The sequence below is a fragment of the Sinocyclocheilus anshuiensis genome, unplaced genomic scaffold, assembly GCF_001515605.1.
Source record: "Sinocyclocheilus anshuiensis isolate Anshui unplaced genomic scaffold, SAMN03320099.WGS_v1.1 scaffold2090, whole genome shotgun sequence".
Lineage (NCBI taxonomy): Eukaryota > Metazoa > Chordata > Actinopteri > Cypriniformes > Cyprinidae > Sinocyclocheilus > Sinocyclocheilus anshuiensis.
In genome coordinates, this window is record NW_015560626.1 from 1,146,922 (window position 1) to 1,167,704 (window position 20,783).

Consider the following 20,783-nt stretch of genomic DNA (forward strand, 5'->3'; position numbering starts at 1 on the left):
ACAAAAAAATTGAACAAAAAACAGATAAAGACAAAAAAGTAGCCATTGATAATATCTAAACAATATGTAGTAGTATAGTATATAGTATCAAAATGTAATAAAATTAATTTATGTGTGATTTATGTGTAAATTATGTGCAATGTCTTAGCCACTAGGGATTGTTACATAGGGCTATACAGGCATCTAGTGGCAACACAATGATATTACAGATACTAAATTGTGCAAAATGTTAATCTTAACAGTCAATTTACAAATAATGCATTCAGATTTGTTGAACTCAATGCACTGAATCTCCACAAATTAGTGTCGTTACTATGACAACCAATTTGAATGTGACAAGCAACTGGTGTCTGAAAATAATTATATATATATATGTATGTATATGTATGTATGTATGTATATATGTGTATATATATATATATATATGTATATGAAGAGTTCAGATGCAGAAGCCTCTAAGTGCCATCTGAAATCTTCATCTAAAATTACCATTTTTATCAAGCTCCTATATTTATGTTCAGTTCTTTCACTTTAATGGCATAGAAAAGGACCTATACATTGCCATTAAAGCAAAATTACTGAACCTAAACATAGAAGCCTGCTATCACAGATGAAGGGAATTAAATGCAATATTTGTCAAATACACAGACGTTTGAGAAACGTTTTCATAAGGCAACAGAAACACTTTTATATACTGCTTGATACAGCGCCATCTGTCATGAATAAGTTCAACATTAGCATATGCTATTTAAATACCAAAAAAGTGGGGGTATATATGCTTTTATCAGTGTTTTTTGAAACGTGACTCAATATAACAGTGTGCTTTTACTGTTCTAAAAACACAGATTTGTGAGCATCATTGGAATTGACTTGTTATAATAAGCACGCAACACACGTCGTGCTTACCGCAGAATCTAACCAATAAAGTGTGTAGTCGCAGTAGGCTTGTTTGAGATGAGCAAAATCTGCGCAGAACCGATCACCACGAGATGCATGCCGGTTAGAAAAGTGTCCCAGTTACGTCCGACTTGCTCTGTTGTTAAGCTGACATGTGCCAAAAACTCTCACGATAGCAAGGCGGCTGTGTCGGATTGTGCAGTCGAGCTCAGTTGCTCTCCACCGACTGCGCTGATCAAAAGCATGATGGGAAACGACTGACTGAAGACAGCTTAATGCTCATTGGTTCAGACAACCGTGATGCTGTGTTCTCTTCTAAAATGTTTAATTTTTTATCTGGTTTCATGTGATTTAAGTATTTAAATTATGCATGAATATTCCCAAACACTATGTCCGTGCGATCTCTGTGAGATATGTGATTGTTGTCATATTTCTATAAAAATCTAAAATACATGTTTGTATTAAAGTACAAATGAATGATAAATATGCCTTTCGTATAGAATTAAATAGCAAGCAGTTTGAGTGTCTTGGTTATCATATTTATTTTTATATAAAGGCAACAGAACTGAAATTATATCATGTTAATCAGCAGTACAGCACATGAGTGAGAATAACGCGATATCGATCTCGTTGGTATCTGTTCACGTCGAGAGGTCAGGACTGTCCGTCTTGACTGCGCTTATTTCACTCCTCCCCTCACTGCAGCCGCCTACTGTCGCCTACATTCCAGGCGAGGCGAATCTCAAACAAGCCTAGTGCCTGACCTAGGCGGTTGGTCTCGTTTTGCTCTCGCGGTACTTTGATGGCACATGTGATCATAAGGCGGCTGCGGCGCCGATTAAAGTCGGACAAATTTTCTAACCAGGATGCATTGCTTTTGACAGGCGGCGCCGCATGAAGTTGAACGAGCACCCTCAGTTAAAACTGTAATAGTACAGTGGGTAAGGAAAGTATTCAGACCCCCTTAAATTTTTCACTCTGTTATATTGCAGCCATTTGCTAAAATCATTTAAGTTAATTTTTTTTCCTCATTAATTTAAGGGGGTCTGAATACTTTCCGTACCCACTGTATATTGGCGAAACAGATTTAAAGGCTCCTGTACGCATTTGTTTTGGGCGCTCTGGAAAGCGTCAAAAGATTCTATTTTCAACGTGTTTTCGTAGCGCTGAGCAATGTAGCCAATCACAGACATATCTGTTGATTTCTTGAACACCTGTGTTTGGCCTTTCACTCACTTCTAAAGGGGGGATTTTTTTTCCTGCATGATCGCAAATCCTCTCACTGTAATACGATGTAAATAGGAGGTTAATTGATTATAAAGGATATAAAGCAGTGATTATAAAGCAAGGGCTATTTGTGTACTTTCTAGAATTTTAGTAAAAGTTTTTTTTCGTGCTGCTAACGGCCATATAAATGCATAAATGCGCGGGATTCATTTTCAAATGCCAGAAAAATATAATGTCTCAGAATAGATGTTCAAGCAATGCAGACTAATAGATTAATAGAAAAATATTAGAATTTTCGTGTCAAAATATAATTTAAATGCGGTTGCATTATTTATAAAAGTATGACTAGTAGCTAAATCTTGCAATTCTTTCACTGTGCCTTGCTATTCTTGTTGTTGTAAAAAGTTAATAGTTTTGCAGCACTGCAAGAGTTATTTTACAGTAGGCTACATCATTTTTATGATAACACAGTATAATGACGTTAACTATTAGGCATGTCCAGATCGGGTGTGCCTCACGTCTTGAAAAGTGAAGCTGCGGGCTCTTTGATCGCCCCCTGGTGGCTGGCTGCAGTACAGGTCATAAACCCCGCCCTCTCCATGTAAACGAATGGGACAAGAGTCAATCTTTTTTTTTACAGTCTATGGTCCAGATATATATAAAACAACCCAACCGGCTGTGGGAATTCTCACTCTAAATTAAACTGAAAAGTTGGCAGCCCTGTCTAAGTGTAATTGTACGAAGTTTAATAAATATTCTTTTTAAATGTAAAATTGCTTATGTTAGAAATGTAATAAAAATGTAATGTAATATAAATGTTTAAAATAGATTAAAAAGCATGTACATGTGTTGACAAACTTCTTCCTGGGTTTGTGTTTGCACTGTGAGGTGGGGGGAGCTGTGAGAGAAGTGACAGGATATACTGCCACCTATCGACACATCATCTCCACAGACGCAGGTGATGAAGAGGGGGATTGCTTACACATAAGGACGGGATTCCACCACGTTATCGAGGGATTTCCCAATTGTGTGGTTGCAGACGCCGTCATTAATTTCTTCATGGCTCGCACAGAAAAGATACGACAGGTGGGCTTTGACCCGCGTCTGACTCGGGTTGGCCATTTAGGTAAGAGGCCTAATCCAAAATAGATTATGCATGTATTTGACACGTGTGTGCGTTACTATGATGTTTTTGGTTCTTCTTTAGCATTTTTTATTGACGGGCTCGGCTCCCTCCATGTGGGCTCCTGTGATGATATTATTATCAGTCATGCATCGAAGATCAAGGCGATGTTGCCATGGGGACAGTCTGAGAATGACAAGGCCTATTCCAAGTTCCGTTATGCTGCCACTCAGGAGACCTCTATGAATGAATATGATCTTTATTATCTCAAGAATCATTTTAAATGTGTCACTAGTGACTAAATGTGGAATGTTAAAATGTATGTTCTGCCATGCACTTTCATGGCAGACACTCTCAAAGGAGCCTTTATAAAGCAAGGCCAGAAAGGACACGAAAACAGTTTGAAGGTCCAAGAAATTTTGTGTCTCTGGAAAACAGTGTTATGTGACATTGTTGAATACCAAAGGTTTTTGTGCATATGTATTAATGATGGATTCGTGGACACTGATGTTTTTTTTTTTTATAAATAGTGGAGTAAAAAATATTTTTTATTTTGAAGAGAGATATTAAAGAAAATAATTAAACTATTGGGGTATCTTTATTTTTAAATAATTTTACATTTTGTAGCCTACTATGCCAACTAAAATAACAAATGTTTCTATTTTTTACCCTTTATTAACAGATTGGCTGATGCATCATGATTATGAACATTATGTACATCTTACCCTATTAGATTAAAAAATACATTTGGCCGCTGTATCTTAAATATATGTTGCTGTCAATTTATTAAATGTGGCTATTTCCTTTTCAAGCCACAAGATGGCGGCAGCTCATCAGAGCGTCCATTAAGTTGACAGGAAATTTTACAGCTGGCACATGTGGGTTTTTTCTATCCCTTATTGATATTTCTCAACGAAGGTTTATTTTTATAAGTAATTCATTTATAGAATCATATCCTAAATTCCACCAGTAGGGGCCAGAAAAAACTGTTTGCCCTTGAGACAGCTTTCCCCAGTCTCTTATTTTATTTGTTTTGATTTTTTCTGTTGAACCACAATATGATTCTGTAATTCATAAATGTGATGAGTGTTTTTTTTTTTCAGTATATTTAACCGATCAACAAAGTCACAATAACAATATCCCTTACATTTTAAAGCATTGTTTTTGCCTCCCTATATGAAATGTCTTCATAGAGCAAATAAAAACCAATGTTAGGTCACATCATCATTTGAAAACAATGACTATTCTAAGCTTTTTGTATAACATTAACATCCAGTGTGGCTGAGAGATACCAGCAGTGGCAGCTGGGCAGTCCTGTGCACCAGTAATGTGGGCTGGTTTCCATTCAGCCAATTAGTATATTATTTCTTGAGCTTTAAAGAAAAAACTGGTGTGCTCCTGAGATTGGTCTTTGAAATACCACAGGAAAAATGCAGACATTAAACAGAAAAATGATCTGAGAATTTTTGAGTCTGTGTTTGAACAGTATTTTTTATCAAGTCAAGGTACTAACAAGTTATATAATAAGATAGTCAGTAGTATTTTACTTGCAGACTTAGAAACTCTGAACTCTACAAATTAAAAGAGTTTGTACAATCACCAAACTTTGATCCAAAAATGGTTAAATGGAGGCAAGCAGGATAATGCAGGATACCGTAAAATGACATTTTATTTCATAATTTGCACTTTAAATGATACTGAAAAGAAAAATGAATTGTCCAGTGAAAGAGAAAATGTTTATTTCAAATTAAATCAAAGACGTTTATTTCTTGGTTTGGTGTCTTGGTAATCTTTTACCATGTAATGATTACCAGAAATATGAATATTGCATAAATAATATATAGCTTATGGAAGGACATTTTAGTAACATGTACAGCATTTATGTGTACTTTAAAAGCAATGGCAACAATACAAGATCAGAACATCCATTTTCATTAGGGATGCACCGATACCACTTTTCCAGTACTCGCCCGATACCGATACTTTTATTTTTGGTACTTGCCAATACCGGTTTAACTGGTAGTCCACTGTATGAAGAATTTAATTGTTTACTTTAGTTCATGTAAGTGAGGACAGCAAAATATAGTGTCCTGCACCCACTAGTAAAAAATATAAAAAATTATATCTGGTTTCTGAATAATTTTTGGTTTGACTGTATATCCTTTGGTTATTTTCACACTTAATTTCCATTGCAGCAGCTTAGTACTGTAATCACGCGCTTTGATGTAATAATGCAGGGAACCACTCGCTATAAATCTCCTAACTGATATTTTCAGAAATAGAAGTCGCGAAGATTTTTTCATCCGAAACGTGCTGCGATTTATATTCCAAAGCCACTCATATAATGCAGAATCACTAAAGCAAGCAAAACACGCGCAACGCGTACATGTATTTGTACTGGTACAGAATGAGAGGGACAAGTAGTACAGTCTAGCGCATTTCACACAGGCTGCTAGATTCACTTTCGCCAGAAAGTCGTGAATGCCTACGGTTGAAAATAAATGATGTTTATAGTGAATGCCTCTATAAATGGTCTTATTTTTATGATTTAGTTTGAATCCAAATGGTGAGTGAACATCGAAGATCACACAACAGAAGTGCGCCCGCGCTCTCTCTCTCTCCCTCCCTTCCGTTAAGTAACTTGTGCATTGTTTTACTTGTTTTTGACATATCCGATTTTCATTAAAAAAAAAAACATTCAGCCACTTTTTGATAAATTGAAAATATTCAGACATACATAATCAATAAAATAACCATATTTGATCTTTTTTGCCTACACATGGGGCTTGCAGGGCTAGAAATATCGTTAACACTGCTGTTAATCATGGTTGGCAATGTTAAGGCCGGTTCACACCGACAAGAATGTTCGGCACAAATATTCGGTCCGATTTCGGACCAATGCACAAAACACACAGAGGCTGAATAAAAATGCAGTTTCACTCTCTGACAGTAGATGGCATTTATAAAAGCTGAAAAACACCAACTGTTCCAGTACACAAAGAGCTGCGTTTTTGGTTTCTGTCATGGCAAAGGAAATGAGTCAAACAATATATACATGTTTTCAAACAGCCATTCAGATTTTTGTGTTTACTATGGTGTTTATTAACCAAATACAAGAGTACAGAGACAAGCGAGCCAAGCTGTTAACTGACAATCAGCAAAATAATCTGCGAGTGCCACCAACTCTAGTTTTATGTAACAACAGCGGCTCTGGGCAACTGACATAAAGCATGAATCTTATTGATTGACCAGGTTTTTTTTTTTTACCAGTGCAATGGAAAAGAGATTAGAACACCTCTCCATAAAAAATCCATTGCATGTCCATGTTTATGGCAATGAATTTTTGCACAGAATATTTGTGTTGGTATGAACCGGTTTTTAGCATGTAATGAACACAACAGCCACTACAGCTGTAATCTGTTAAAACAACCACTGATAGCCCCGACAAACTCATCACAGCATGTTGAGTCGAAATAAATGCTGGAATGACTAAGTCATTTCTCTGACACACTTGAAGTCACCAACTGGTTCTTTAGGTCCTGTTTTGAGTCTCAGTCTTGCATTACTTTGTGTCAGATAGATCACACCCATACCATTGTGCTGTTCTCAGGAGGTTTCTCCTGTCAAACAAAATGATGACATTTTAAATGGAAATGAAATTGTGCCATAACACTACAGTTTAGCACATAAAATATGCTGTTTTGTCGAGATATGAAATCACATTTATGAAGAAGGTTTTGCATCATACCCGCTGCTGTTGTATGTAGACCACTGCATCATGAATTGTAACAAAAATATGCTGAGGATTCATGTAGTTCATCAGCCCGCTGGATGTGAGAATCTTCAGTACACTCTCTACAGGAGAAAGAAAATATTACCCTCAGGGAATTGTTTGAGAGTTTTGTTTAAGTATACAGTATATGTGAAAACTCACCATTGCAGTTAGCCAGGTATATCCGTACTCCTATCTTCTGGCACTCCATGCACATCTGTGGCAGGATATAAGTACCGTAAACATAAGACATTTTTCATGACAATGTTGATGGGTGTCTAAACAAAACCTATACAGTCCGGCTCACCTGTATAAATAACCGAGCTCCAGCAACATCCACGAAAATGACACTGCTGCAGTCTATTAACACAGCCTCGACTTCACCCTCAGCCATCTCTGCAGTAAACAATAAAAAAATAAAAATAATAAAATGGAGGTGTGAAACAACTGAAATAAAAGACTCTTTAATGTGATTTTTGGTATTACTTGAACAAGTGGGAATGCACCTGATCTGAACAAGTCATTTTTTGAAGAAAATGAACTGTCTGTAACTCCTTGTTCCTTGAAAAACAATACAGTTATCCAATCAGATGTTTTCTTTAAATATGTTATTTTGTTGTTGTTAGAAGAAAATCTCCAAAATGTCAAGGCAAAGACATATCAATTCAATAATACAGGCCTGAATACAAGTAAAGCATTTCAGAGGTTATGAAAGCAAAAAGCCACTAGATTTTAAAACCACTTAAATGCAAGTAAAATAAAACCACAGCAACAGCTGACATTAAACGTATTATCTTATTAAACAATTCTTCCACCAAGTAATATAGTTCAATAATCTAATTATATAATTACATGCAACACGGCTCATTAAAGGGATAGTTCACCCAAAAATAAACATTCTGTCATAATTTACTCACCCTTTAATCTTAACTCAGACTTTAATCTTTGAATCATAAAATTAGATATTTTAATGAAATCTGAGACGTTTCTGTCCCTCCATTGAAAATTTAGACTTCCAAGATCCAAAAAGTTCATAAAGGCATCATAAAATGAATCTATATGAATGGAGCAGTTTTATCTAGGTCATGTGAAGGTATATGATCACTTTATATGAGGAACAGATTTAATTTAGGCCTTTTTTATCTAAACAATGATAAAAACACATCCATAGGGCACATGACATATGGCGAAGTGCAAGCTCAAAAGCCTAAATGAATTATTTTGGGATCTTCTTTGGGAAGTTTTGGTTATCTGGACTTTCAATGGACAGACAGAGAATATAATATCTTATTTTTTGTTTCAAAAATTAACCACATTCTTATGGTTTTGGAACATCATGAGGGTGAGTAAATGATGACAGATTTTAAATTTTTGGGTGAACTATGCCTTCAACACAGAATGTGCAGCTGTGCATTTACAACAGCTCTGAATGTGGCTTATGAACATTCAGATGTAATGTAAAACATAAAATGCCAAAGGACAGTTTTTGGGGTAAGTAAGCTAAAATAAACTCCTACATTTGAGGAGCATATTACAGATAAATTGATGGATTGATAATCTTACTACAGAGCTAACGGCCTCTCTCTCTCTCTTCTCAATGGCCTTCAGGGCTTTCTCTCGGCTGCGTATCCTCTCAGGGGTGAGGCCCAGAAGCTGAGTCATATCAGCCTTAAAAAAGCTACGGTTCCCATAGTAGATGGGCCCATTGTAGGTCAGGATCTTCACACCAGGGACTTCATAGCACTACAGTACAGAGAGATGAAGAGGGTATAACCGCGTCGGCAGTTCCGCAACACAGATGTGATTAAGACAAATGCAGCAATGGTTAATCGATTTAACTTCCAAAAGCACAAGGCCCAATTCTAATCATAGTAAATTACATTACGTGTGGTAATAAGAAAAGAAACTTAATATGATGCCTGTTGACTCACTTTATTATGGTTGTTGATGGATCTGTAAATCTCCGTGTTGGCAGCTCTTCCTAACACAGAGCAGTTGGCCCTGAAAACAGAAAGTTTACTATGAGTTCAGGGACATCTTTTTGTCTCAACTTTATCTCCCCTTTCCTTAAATGTGAATTTCATATCCGCCAGGAGAGGAAGGTTGTTTTGGAACACAGGGGTCTGTAAGGGATACTGGTTCGCTGTTTTTATACAGCCCCTGAGCTTTGGAACGCATAATTAAAGGATGTAGTAAACATGATTATTAAAGCAGATAAATACACAAATCTAATTAGGTAGTTTCAATCTCAATTATATTATGTACTCAATACCTCGCTCCACTGGGGCTGCTCTAGTTGGATTGATAATATCATTATCTCTATACAGCCAGAATGATACACACACTCTAATTCAGTGGTTCCCAATCTTTCTCCCAGAGGATCCCTTTTTTACATGTTATATGTTTCAAAACCCTTATGAAATCTAAGCGTACATTTAATTAGATTTATACCCTAAATCCATGGACAGTTTGGTTATTATTAAAATATTAAATTACACAACAATTCATGTTTAATGTGAAACCTGTGCATGCATTTCTTCAGCAAATACATTCAGGAGTAACTTTATTGCTTGCTATACAAAAATCATTTCTCGCTTCCAATATGTTACATGGTATTGTTTTGATCATAAATAGTTTGGAAAAACATGCTTAGATTTTTTTAACAGGAATAGAGCTAAATTCATTCTACCTTTAGCCATAGGGTTTTATTCTATTTTTATTCATATAATTTTTCATAATCTATTATATTTTCTTTTCTAACAGAATATTTTTCACTCATTTGTGTGTTTATAGCACAGATTAGAGTGAAATCATAATAATTTCCTCCTAGTAAACCTTGCTCTAATTTATACTAAATATCTCATGAAGTGAGTATATGAAAGCCCAAGTAGTCATATAATAGAAAGTGTCAGTATTTTTACCTCTGTGTACGACATATAACTGTCATCATTGAGAAGACCACTCCAATGGCCAGGCCCAGGTCTACATTTAGCACAACTACTGACAGCCAGGTCACAAGCCACACCATCTGTTCAAACATACGTAACAAGAATTGAAATTAATCAGCTGGATTCAATGTCATTCAGAAATTAAACATATTTAGCGCTCATCTGGGAACGAGAGGTGGTAAAACCGTACAAAATCAATTTTGCTAATTCGCCAAAGGTCTGGGAGATCCTGAAACAGCAGGAACATCTGTCTCAGGCTGGTCACATTTATACATGCAAGCACTGCCTGGATGAAGAGAAAGGAGAGAGACAGTAATGCTAAAGGTTACGGTATATTGATAATTCCTTAAAAAGAGTATGAAATCCAAAATTACCATTTTTTTGTTACCAAATGTCTATGACCTATAAGTCAATATTTACATTGATTTTGGTGCATTTATCAGACGCTTTTATCCAAAGCGACTTTCAAAATAATACTCAATACTGTTTCATTCTGAAATATGTCACATTAGAAGATAAATTCATTGCAAATGTGTCTTACCTTGGGTAGAAAGTAAAACAGAGGTCCTATTAGCAGAAGTACAATAAGAACAACCAGACTTGTGAACAGTCCTGCGAGCTGTTGAAGTACAGATAAAGGATATTATTGTATTTAACTCCTACTATGTTTGACAATCTTGTACAGAAAAATAGTCAACTTACACTTCTAGCCGTAAACATACTGCAGTAAACATTCATTATATTATCTCAGCGGGACCTTTACTGCATAACATTGCTTTGTTTTCTAACATGGAATAAGAACAACTCAAACAAACCAGTACCTGTGTGTGACCTCCGGCACTCTCCAGTATGTTTGTGGTGGCCAGTGTAGCTGAATTGGGGAAACATGTGAAGAGAGATGACACAGTGTTGGAGATCCCATGTGCTAGAAGCTCCTACAGCAAAAATGAAAGAACATTGTTTTTTGATGGTGATTACAAATCTATGCTCAACCAGTCAAACTTTTCAGATTATTAATATAGTATCTACCTGATTTGGATCAATGGAGTATCCATGTTTATCAGCATAAATCATGGCTAGAGATACAGACACAGCGTAAGCAACAAGGGTGATAGCAACTGTGTCACCGGCAATTTCTGGAACTGTCTCCAATGCAGGCAGCCGTGGCTCGGGGAAGCTGAAAAGTAGTAAATATTTAGCTTTAAATTATAGTTAAACTGCAGGATGTACAGTAGTGGCCAACATTATTAGAACACTGGTATCTTCACCAGCTTAAAAATGGGTTTAAGTCAGTTATTTCTATCTTTTGCTGTAAAGTGTCAGTAGGAAATATCAGTTTACATTTCCAAACATTCATTTTGCCATTAATTGTAATAATCCAGTGAGATTTTTGTTTGCACAAGGAGTCTGCCAACAACCAGAGCTCCACACAGAGATCAGATCTCATCATCATCCAGTCTGTCTGGAATGACATGAAGAAACGGAACAAACTGAGACAGACTAAATCCAGAAGAACTGTGAGAAACGTCTCCAAGATGCTTCAAGAGACCTACCTGCAAAGCAACCTGAAAAACTATGCGCAAGTGCACCAAGGGCAAAAGCTGCTTTAAACACAAAGGATGGTCACAAGATTTAATTTAGTTAATAGAATTTAATTGATAAAGAAAATCTATTTATGACATCATTTTTGGCAGCATCCTCATTTTACAACATTTTTACACAAGTCCCTCAAACTTTTAACAGTACTGTAGCTTTGCAGGTAGGTCTCTCTATCTATATATTATTACAAATATATATATTTAAAAATAATAACAATATATTACCCTGCTGGAATATGTCCTACTATCTGTATGTCATATTTGGAATCCAGGGAAAAGGCATATGTAATTCCTGTTGCAATTATTACCTGCAAGAGCCACAAGAGAATGGAAGATTATTTTTTCACAGTGCAGACAACACTAGAAACAGGGTTGATGATGAAACTCTCATTATACTGGACTAGTTGTCTGGTGAATGACAAATATTTGTACAAAAGTTCATTTGCTTTTTTTATGTCTGTAATTCACACAATTCACAGAGATGTTCTAAATCTTCTAAATATCTGTTGAGGAGTGCAAACTCACAGTGATGATCTCCACGGGGATGGGAGTGCGCAGACGCTCCCGAAAGCGTGAGTTGACCTCTTTAACTGGCACCAGAACAGCCAGGCAAAGCAGTGAGATCACCAGCTCAGCCAAATTAGTGTGGGGCACATTCTCCATTACTGATGCCAGAGTCTGTGGGTTTAAAAGGAGTTACTGACTCATTTGTGCCCAGTAATAGTGAGAGATACTACAGTGATATTTATAGTAGTTTTAACTAATTATTACACTAGTAACCAGAACAGAAAAAACTGTCTGTGTTCCACCATTTCTGACCTTAAAAAGAGAGAAGGCACCAGCATATCGGGGTAGCCGTAATCCCAACATGCTTTGCAGCTGTGAGACAGTCACATGGAAGGCGGCTGCACTTGTAAACGCCTTAACAATTGGTTCTGAGAGGTATGTGGAAAGGAAACCCAACTGGAGCCCGCACATGCAGAGCTGGGACAATAAAAGCACGCAACATGCTATCATAATTCCGTAGTCCGAGTCTAACATTTCATCAGACAACACACTGGTTAACTAAAACACAAGGATGTGATGTGTTTAAATACAGCAAAATTGTCTTACCATCATTACGCCTGAGAGAAATGCTACAGCTGATGCCACCCCAATCCTCTGGGCCTCAAACTCTGCGGCCTCTGGGCTACTGGAGTTCAGAGCGAGTGGGATGGGAACTAGTTGCTCCACCACTGAACCAGTCATCAAACTCAACACAGCAAAGGTACCTACAAAAGCCAAACTCTTGAAATGAGATTTCATTTTCTTGGTTAAACATGACGGACACTGGCTAAACATGGTTGCAGATGAATAACATTGTAAATATTCAAGCACTCTTGGAAATACTGGTATCCAAAATGTGATGAACAAATCTGTGGAAACTTTGTGAAACCACAGTTTTTAAACTGTGCTAAACTCTGGTAAATAAAAGTCTTTTACCTGTAGAAACGTGGTGACCAGTGCCGAAGAGCATATAGAGAACTACAGGGAAGAAGGAAGTGTAAAGGCCATAGACTGGAGCCACTGATGTCAACAAAGCAAAGGCCATTCCTAGCAAACAAACAGTATGTTTTATCATTTATGGTGTCTTGAATATGGGTCAAATACATGATGCATATTTCATCTACTAAATTAAAACTACATAAAAATTTAAATTCAAAGACTTATTTTTTTCTTTCACTAAAACAAATTCCTCGTACAAACAAAGCTGGCAATAAAGCTCATTCTGATTCTGATTAAATATGCAGTTTCTATGAATATGTTATCAATATCGGAATTATTATTGTTGTTGTTGTTGTTTTGTTATTATTAGTATTTTTATTAGTAGTAGTATTTTAATCGGTCAACAATCTCAAACGGACCCCCACAAGTATAACGAACACATAGAACGCCATATTGCTGTCATGTGACAAGAAAAGGAAAAAAAACACACAAAAAAAACACGTATATGTTTATCCGATTTATTAAATGTTTTGTTCAGGGCGAATCTACTCCTAAGAAAACGTCGATATTTGTTCTAAAAAATCTCTATATATTTCATATTAGTATATTATATTTCAAATATATATATGTTTGACAATAGAAAACACCTTTTAAAAGTAATTATTAACTTATACTCACGTGTATTCAAGTCGCAGATAAATTATTTAGGCTAACTCCTCGAACGTGATGGTTAAGACTTTATTTAGACTATTTAGTAATTAATTAATTTGAAAATGTTACGAACGTTTTTCACACAGTGTGAAAACGTTCATAACATTTTCTAACTAAAAATGTTATTATTAAACACATAACATATTATAATAAAATATAAAAAGGTGTATATAATTTACTTTATGTATAATTATATAGGCTAACGAATTTGGCATAAACAACTATTTTTTTATAGGCTACTTTTTGAGTTTATATCAAAGTAGCCAGCCATACAGTGTTTAATTTTTTTTCGATTTAATACGTTTCTCTCATCAAAGTCGTTGTATCGTTCCAAAACTATGTTCACGTGAATGATCCTAACCTGGTTTTATTTAATAACTTTTTTTCATATTCGCGAACCATTTCTTTCTCTTTACCAGCTTATTTCATAGCGTAAATTAAATTATTATTTTTTTTACCTTGGGGAATGTGTACTATTCCAACGGTCAGTCCCGCTATGATATCTCCTAAAAGCCATTTCTTGAGCTTGTATTTTGGCAGCCAGCTGCTCACGGGCAGTCTCTTCTGGAGCAGGTGAAGACAGTCCACCTGAGAGCAGCTGCATCTCTGCGCCAGTCTGTCGCGGAGCCGCTCTCTCTCTCTAGACTGGTCTTCCGTACCATACGTCTGTCTGAAGCGATCCTCAGTGTATATATTTCTATATACGGCCACTGATGCGCTCATCTTGTCCTAAAGTGTTCTTCGGAGAGCAAGGTAAATAATCTTCAGAGTTAAACTGCTCCAAACAAGTGGCCAACCCCTCATTTATAGCAGGAGTCGCTGGAATTTGACATCAGGAACAATTGTATTTTCCTGTCAAGTACTGGAGCCAATTGAACACCAGTGTCTTTTTTTTTTTCTTTTTAGATAAAGTCAAACTGCAAAAAACATCCTACTTTTAGGATACAGACTCCATGTATTCTTGAAAAACCTCAATGTTAGGTCTTCCAGGTCCTACTGCTAAAGGCTTGTTACAAAACAAACAAAGACATGAACACTCTCATCTTTAACACATAGACCTGCTCTCAGTCCCTCCTCCTAATCATGGCTGTAACTCTTCAAACAGACTCTGTCTTCATGTCTATGACATGAGGAGTCATGGTGTATAGAAAGTGTACAATGTATTGCTCTGTGTGACATCTGCATGACGATCAAAGTGCTATTGTTTACAGGGTGAAGGTGAAACCTCAAACCGCAACTATTACTGATTATTAGAGGTGGTCATTTCCGAAAGGGGGTCGGTTTCTCCCTGCCTTTAGTGTCTTCTTGGGCTTTGAGGAACCGAAGCTGCCTTGTGAAGCGTAATCATATATGTTTTCTTTGCCTCGCTGATCAAACCACAATATGACTCTGGTAAGCGTGCACTGTGTCCTTTTATTTCATTAAAGGAATAGTTTACCCAAAAATGAAAATCTGCTGAAGAAATGCTCAGGCCATCCAAGATGTAGATGAGTTTGGTTCTTCATCGGAACAGATTTGAAGAAATGTAGCATTATGCACTTGCTCACCAATCCTCTGCAGTGAATGGGTGCCGTCAGAATGAGAGTTAAAAACATGACAATAATCCACAAGTAATCCACACGGCTCCAGTCGAGAAATTAATTAAATTAATTAATTTAGTTCTGAATTGAAAAGCTGCGTGTTTGTAACAAACGTTGTTGTTTCTGGCTAAAATACGAGTCTTCTAACCATAATATTGCTTTCTCCAGTGAAATAGTTGTCTCGTCTGAATCAGGAGAGAAATATGCACAGATCAAGCACTATTTACAAGCGAAAACATTCCAGAATTCTAAACAAATATGTTGGTGGATGTTGATGTGAGAAGACAAAAGGGGATTTTTTTTTTACCAGAGGAAGCGTTATTATGGATTATGAACTCGTATTTTGGCCAGAAATAGTCATATTCAAGTCGCAATGAGTCGTATGAATTACTTGTGGATTATTGTGGTGCATTTATCAGCAGTTTGAACTCTCATTCTGATGGCACCCATTCACCGCGGATGATCCATTTCTTCAAATCTGTTCTGATGAAGAAACAAACTCATCTAAATAGGTATGCATTTTAAGCAAATTTCCATGTCTCGGTGAAGTATTCCTACTTTTAAGACTACTTAGTAGTTAAGGGGAAGCCCAGAGTGTCAATTTGGAATAAACCAGTTGAATGTACTTCATTGTACATTGTACAATATGCCATTGTCAAGTATTTTCTATTGTCTGAAGAGTAACTTACGTTGTTAAACTGCAATGAAAAATGGGTGAGCCTCTGAGTTTTAGTGTGAATGTGGTGGAGATCACTCCAGCTCTGGCTCAGCCAACAAAACCATCGCCGTTTGTACCTCTAGACAATGTCACGGGTGCCTGAGATTGCAATCTCACAAAATGTCCAACCCATAAAACAAAGACCGATACAATATAAATGGAACAGTTGTTTTGGTAATAGCCCAGTATTAGGACGCATGAATGATCCTCTTCCTGCATTCTGTTTGTTGGTTCGTGCAGAATGCCACGCACCTGCGTTGGTTCAGACTGGGCTGGCTACTGTCACACTGCAAACTGTTGGTAGAGGTGGTACTGATAGTTTTTATTTGTCTCAATCAGGGTTATTATGTTAACTAAAACGAAAACCACAAAAATACATTTTACTTGAAAAAAAAATACGTTAACTGAAATAAAATAAAATATAACAAAACTTAAACTTTAATCAACTTAAACAAAAGTATTATTTTATTACTTATTATACATGATGAATTATTATAATTATTTCAACTAAAGTTGCCAAGGAAACATTTCCTGTTTTTCTTTAATATAACTTGAAGTCAAAATAACTATATAATCTAAATAACTAAAACTAAATAAATAAACAAAAACTGTATAGACATTTAAAAAAATGAAAAATGATTAGAAATGACAAAAACACAAAAAAAATTACTATACCTTTAACTTAAATTAAAGTGAAAACAGAAAATATATATAAAAAAAATCAAATTCAAAATATATATAAAAAAAAAACTAATAGTATATCAGTATTACTTATAATAACACAGGGTTATTAGCATTAACTAAAAAATACATCAAAAAATAATTACTTGAAATAAACTAAACATGAACTAAAATAAAATATAAAATCCAGACATTTTCATTAGTTTAAACTGAAGTACTAACTTAACTAAACCTATACATGCATATTTTGAAAATAATAATAAAAATGTCAAAAACAAACAAAACAATACTTAAACTTAAACTTTAAATAAAAACAAAATATACAAATAAAATTTAATTTAAAATATTAACAAAAATGATTAAAACAATAATACTAAAATTACACTGCTTCTGACCGACAGCGATATTGACAAAGCAATATGAACAAGAGAAGTCATTTAGAATTTAAATTGATCAAATATAGAATAATTTATTATAAAAATCATGCATTTTGATGTAACAGAAAAGTCAGTCCAACACTTCAAATGAATGCTTTCTCTGATTGAGGGAAGCATGGCTAAAGTGCATGAACTTTATGACTAATTATCTCATACATTCTTTAACAGATTGTTCCCAAATTACACAAACATTTTATATCAGCATTAGACATTAATTTCGTAAGCTCTTTTTGTCACTGTGGCTGTATTGCTAAAGACAAAGCAAAAGCCAACCAGAGGGGATGTCTTCACAATGTCTTCACCATTGGGTATAGTCCAAAATGTGAAGTGTATCCATTTTGGGTGTATTTTTAGTTATAAGTGAAAAATACGGTTGTTTTGATCTCATATTCCAAGAATCTCCAGGTCTCTGTAGATATGTGGAGTTTTTTTGTCAAGGAATGCAGCTATTGTGTTCATCAGCTCAGGAGAATTTGTGGACACGCTGATGGCGTGTTGCGTCTGGTGGCTGTTTAAACAAGATTTTAATCAGCGGTGAAAGGAACAATGCACTGAATGGAAGAGGATATGGAGTGTTGAACCAACCTCAAAAGCAAGACGAAGCTCAAGCACTCCAAGAAAAGAAAGGCTATGATAAACCAGACAATATAGACTTTTTCAACAAGAGTGATTCACTTTGACTGGAGTCTGTTTACAGTCTAATCTGGATGTCAGTTGACAGGCAGTTGGTAGTTGATAAAGTGTTGAGTCTCAGACATATTTGCCCTCTGACTGCCCAACAGTCTGCATAAAACCTTTTTAAAAAGCATTTTTGAACATATAGCACATTTGTGAAACTATTTAATGCATTTATTTTAACAAAAGGAATTAGTGTTGTTACAGAAAGTTGGATCTCATTGCATAGTTTGTATTGCATAAAATAAAGCATGTGATAGTACTTGCATAAGGGGGACAAACTTGGTTTTCTTTGGCTAGAAATCTTTTGTGGTATAATTTCCCTAGTTGTATATGCAATAATTGCATTAGAACAATATCTTGTTAACCTTCATGCCCCCCTCACGCTGAAAGTTTGTCGTGGTGCTCGGCTATTGTCGTCTGCTTCATCATGCTGTTCTTGTTATGGGAGGGGTGTCGTCATAATTTGTCAGAATTCTATAGTTCCTCTCATTGTTCCTTATCTTTTTTATGGGCTACTTCAGCTGACCCCCACTGGTATGTCCTTTGCTCTGACCTCGACAACGAGACGGGTGCTGAACCTATCTTTCTATGGCCATCCGACCACCTCTCCCTTCCTGTTCAATCATGAGTACGTCTCCACATTCATTTTATGGGTTATAATGAATAATGATTAGTTCTCCTTTGCTCCTTCAGCTATTCTGGTCTCTCCGTACTGTTGTACTGCATGACCGTCTTAGCAATACTGGGCACATCCATAGATTTTATTGCGTCATGTGTCTGTCTGTATTGTGTAACCTGCATTTTGTACCTTTTATCATTGTGTATTTTATTTGACTTTCTTTGTTTTGCTTTTCTACATTTTACAGCCTGGGTTTGTTAAAATTCATACAATACATGCAGTGTTTATGTGGCAAAATTGGCAGTAAATAAACTGAATTTATAGAAAATATTTTATATGTTTTTGAATATATTGCATATGTGTTTCATAAAAATAATGTATAATAAAATTTGGATTTTTTTCTATATTCATTTTAGTTGGAAAATATCCATTATTATTATCCATAATCCATAATGCTGTATTTTAAAATGTAATTATAATAATCATATATACATCCAGAAGCAACAAAGATATATATAAATTTAGATTTCTGCCTCCATAATATAATTTTGAAATGTTATTAGAATAATTATATGTAAATCCCCAAAATATGTACAAATTTTATAATTTTATTTCTAAATATTATACCAGCTCTGCATACAATCAGCCAGAAAAGAAGTGATTATTGAAAAAAGAAGGTTTGGGGTCAATGAGTGCTGATACATCTGTTTTGTTTAAAATGGACATTGTACATTCTTTTGTAAAATCTTATTCCACAATCAATAAACCAATAAAATGTTATTTTATAATTTTAACATACTAATTTAACATATTTATATAATTTTCAATATATACATTTTATATAAATTGTAATATAATTGTACATTTCTGTACAGTTTGGATTTTTTTCTATATTAGTTTTAATCTGAAAATAAATATGTACTGCAATATATATATATATATATATATATATATATACACACACGCACACACACATTATATGATACTATTGCTAAATATTATACCAGCTCTGCAGAGAATCAGCCAGAAAATAACTGATTACGAAAACAGAATGTTTAGGGTCATTGAATGCTGACTCAGAAAATGCAGGTCAACAAAATGCTTACAAAGTTTAAATAGTTTTGAACCATGGTAACTTGTCTTGTCATTGGGAAAACAGGAGTGTGACCGGCGTCTGAACAGCAGCAGGAGAGGAAGGGGAGTGGAAGGACATGCAGTGACCTTGTGTTCTCTGAGGAGGATAAACCTTTGCAAACACACCTTCACCTCTAATCTCACACTTCTATTTATATATTTGATAGATTTTATACATACACGCTTAAAAATAAAGGTGCTTCATGATGCCATAGAAGAACTTTCTTGTCTAAATGGTTCCATAAAGAACCTTTAACACCTGAAGAACCTTTCTGAAAATGTTCTTTGTGGAGAAAGTTTCTTCAGATTATAAAAAGGTAAGAAAGAGATGGTTCTTTAAATAACCTTTGACTGAATGGTTCTTTGTGGAACCAAAAATGGTTCTTCTATGGCATCGGTGTAAAGAACCTTTATTTTTAACAGAATCTTCTTAAAATTTATGGTAAGTAGATGACTTCCAAAGCGTTAGAGTAGCATTAGATTGCGCTATAGGGAATTATTGTTCCTGGCCCTTACTTTCAGCATTGTGCTGCTCTAATGCCCTGTTGTGACACAACCTTGAACTACATTGTGAAATTTTCTTTGCATTGTCTACAGCTCCATCAATGTGTTCTCCACCCATGTGGCCCTCAAATTCTGTATTCCTTCTTTATATGACCCCTGAGGATCTCAGTGGAGACTGATAATAAATATTTGGTGCCAGAGAGCAGTCTTGGGTGGACCCAGGTCAGCTATCTCTCACACACGCACACACGCACACACACACTCATCTTAAGTAAAGAGTCCAGAGATCCTGAAGGACTCTTGGCTCTTAAGGAAAGCTGACATCAGTGATTTCTAGGCCACTCTGTCAGGCTAGTTTGATTTGTTTATACCAAATGTCATTGAGATGGTTAATGTTATGTTTATGGTTAACCAGTAAAGGTTTTGATTTAGAGAATGATTAGCAATAATGAGACAGTGAGTTCTTACAGTATTGCTTAGATGCACAATTTTAATTAACAAATGCATCTTCTCAGGCAAAACACTGACGTGGTCAGTTTTGCAAGAGAGGCTGTAATGGAGGTACTTTACAGTACTTGTCTTGTTCACACGGATACATAGAGTCATTTGGGGTCATACTGTCACCCTGAATTAATAGTATATATATATATATATATATATATATATATATA

The 20,783-nt window shown here is 35.5% G+C and overlaps 2 protein-coding genes across 2 annotated transcripts in view; one reads left to right on the forward strand and one right to left on the reverse strand.

Moving 5' to 3' along the window:
• LOC107681939 (beta-1,4 N-acetylgalactosaminyltransferase 1-like) overlaps positions 1 to 3,802 on the forward strand; it is a 38,197-nt gene extending 34,395 nt beyond the window's left edge. The window contains exons 10-11 of the mRNA XM_016478313.1: positions 3,013 to 3,250; positions 3,332 to 3,802. Coding sequence (XP_016333799.1) covers positions 3,013 to 3,250; positions 3,332 to 3,549 — 456 coding nt within the window. The 3' untranslated portion in view covers positions 3,550 to 3,802. The remainder of the gene's footprint in view (positions 1 to 3,012; positions 3,251 to 3,331) is intronic.
• A 2,126-nt stretch (positions 3,803 to 5,928) lies between these two features.
• Positions 5,929 to 14,567, reverse strand: LOC107681935 (solute carrier family 26 member 10-like). Its single transcript, XM_016478307.1, has 18 exons — positions 14,220 to 14,567; positions 13,048 to 13,158; positions 12,679 to 12,836; positions 12,385 to 12,549; positions 12,091 to 12,243; positions 11,791 to 11,873; positions 10,997 to 11,144; positions 10,789 to 10,902; positions 10,509 to 10,586; positions 10,158 to 10,253; positions 9,941 to 10,047; positions 8,951 to 9,020; positions 8,583 to 8,762; positions 7,526 to 7,580; positions 7,327 to 7,415; positions 7,182 to 7,236; positions 6,996 to 7,102; positions 5,929 to 6,867 (listed from the first exon to the last, which is right to left on the reverse strand). The coding sequence occupies exons 1-18, from the start codon at positions 14,482 to 14,484 to the stop codon at positions 6,829 to 6,831; spliced, it is 2,073 nt and encodes a 690-aa protein (XP_016333793.1). The 5' UTR covers positions 14,485 to 14,567; the 3' UTR covers positions 5,929 to 6,828.
• Between the last annotated feature and the right edge of the window lie 6,216 nt (positions 14,568 to 20,783).

Bases quoted from the DNA above. Each gene is read 5' to 3' on its own strand.
- LOC107681935 (XM_016478307.1), bottom strand. From the start codon at position 14,484: ATGAGCGCATCAGTGGCCGTATATAGAAATATATACACTGAGGATCGC. The intron at 13,159-14,219 runs GTAAAAAAAATA...TTTGTTTGCTAG, and splicing joins AATAGTACACATTCCCCAAG to GAATGGCCTTTGCTTTGTTG. The intron at 12,837-13,047 runs GTAAAAGACTTT...TGGCTTTTGTAG, and splicing joins TGGTCACCACGTTTCTACAG to GTACCTTTGCTGTGTTGAGT.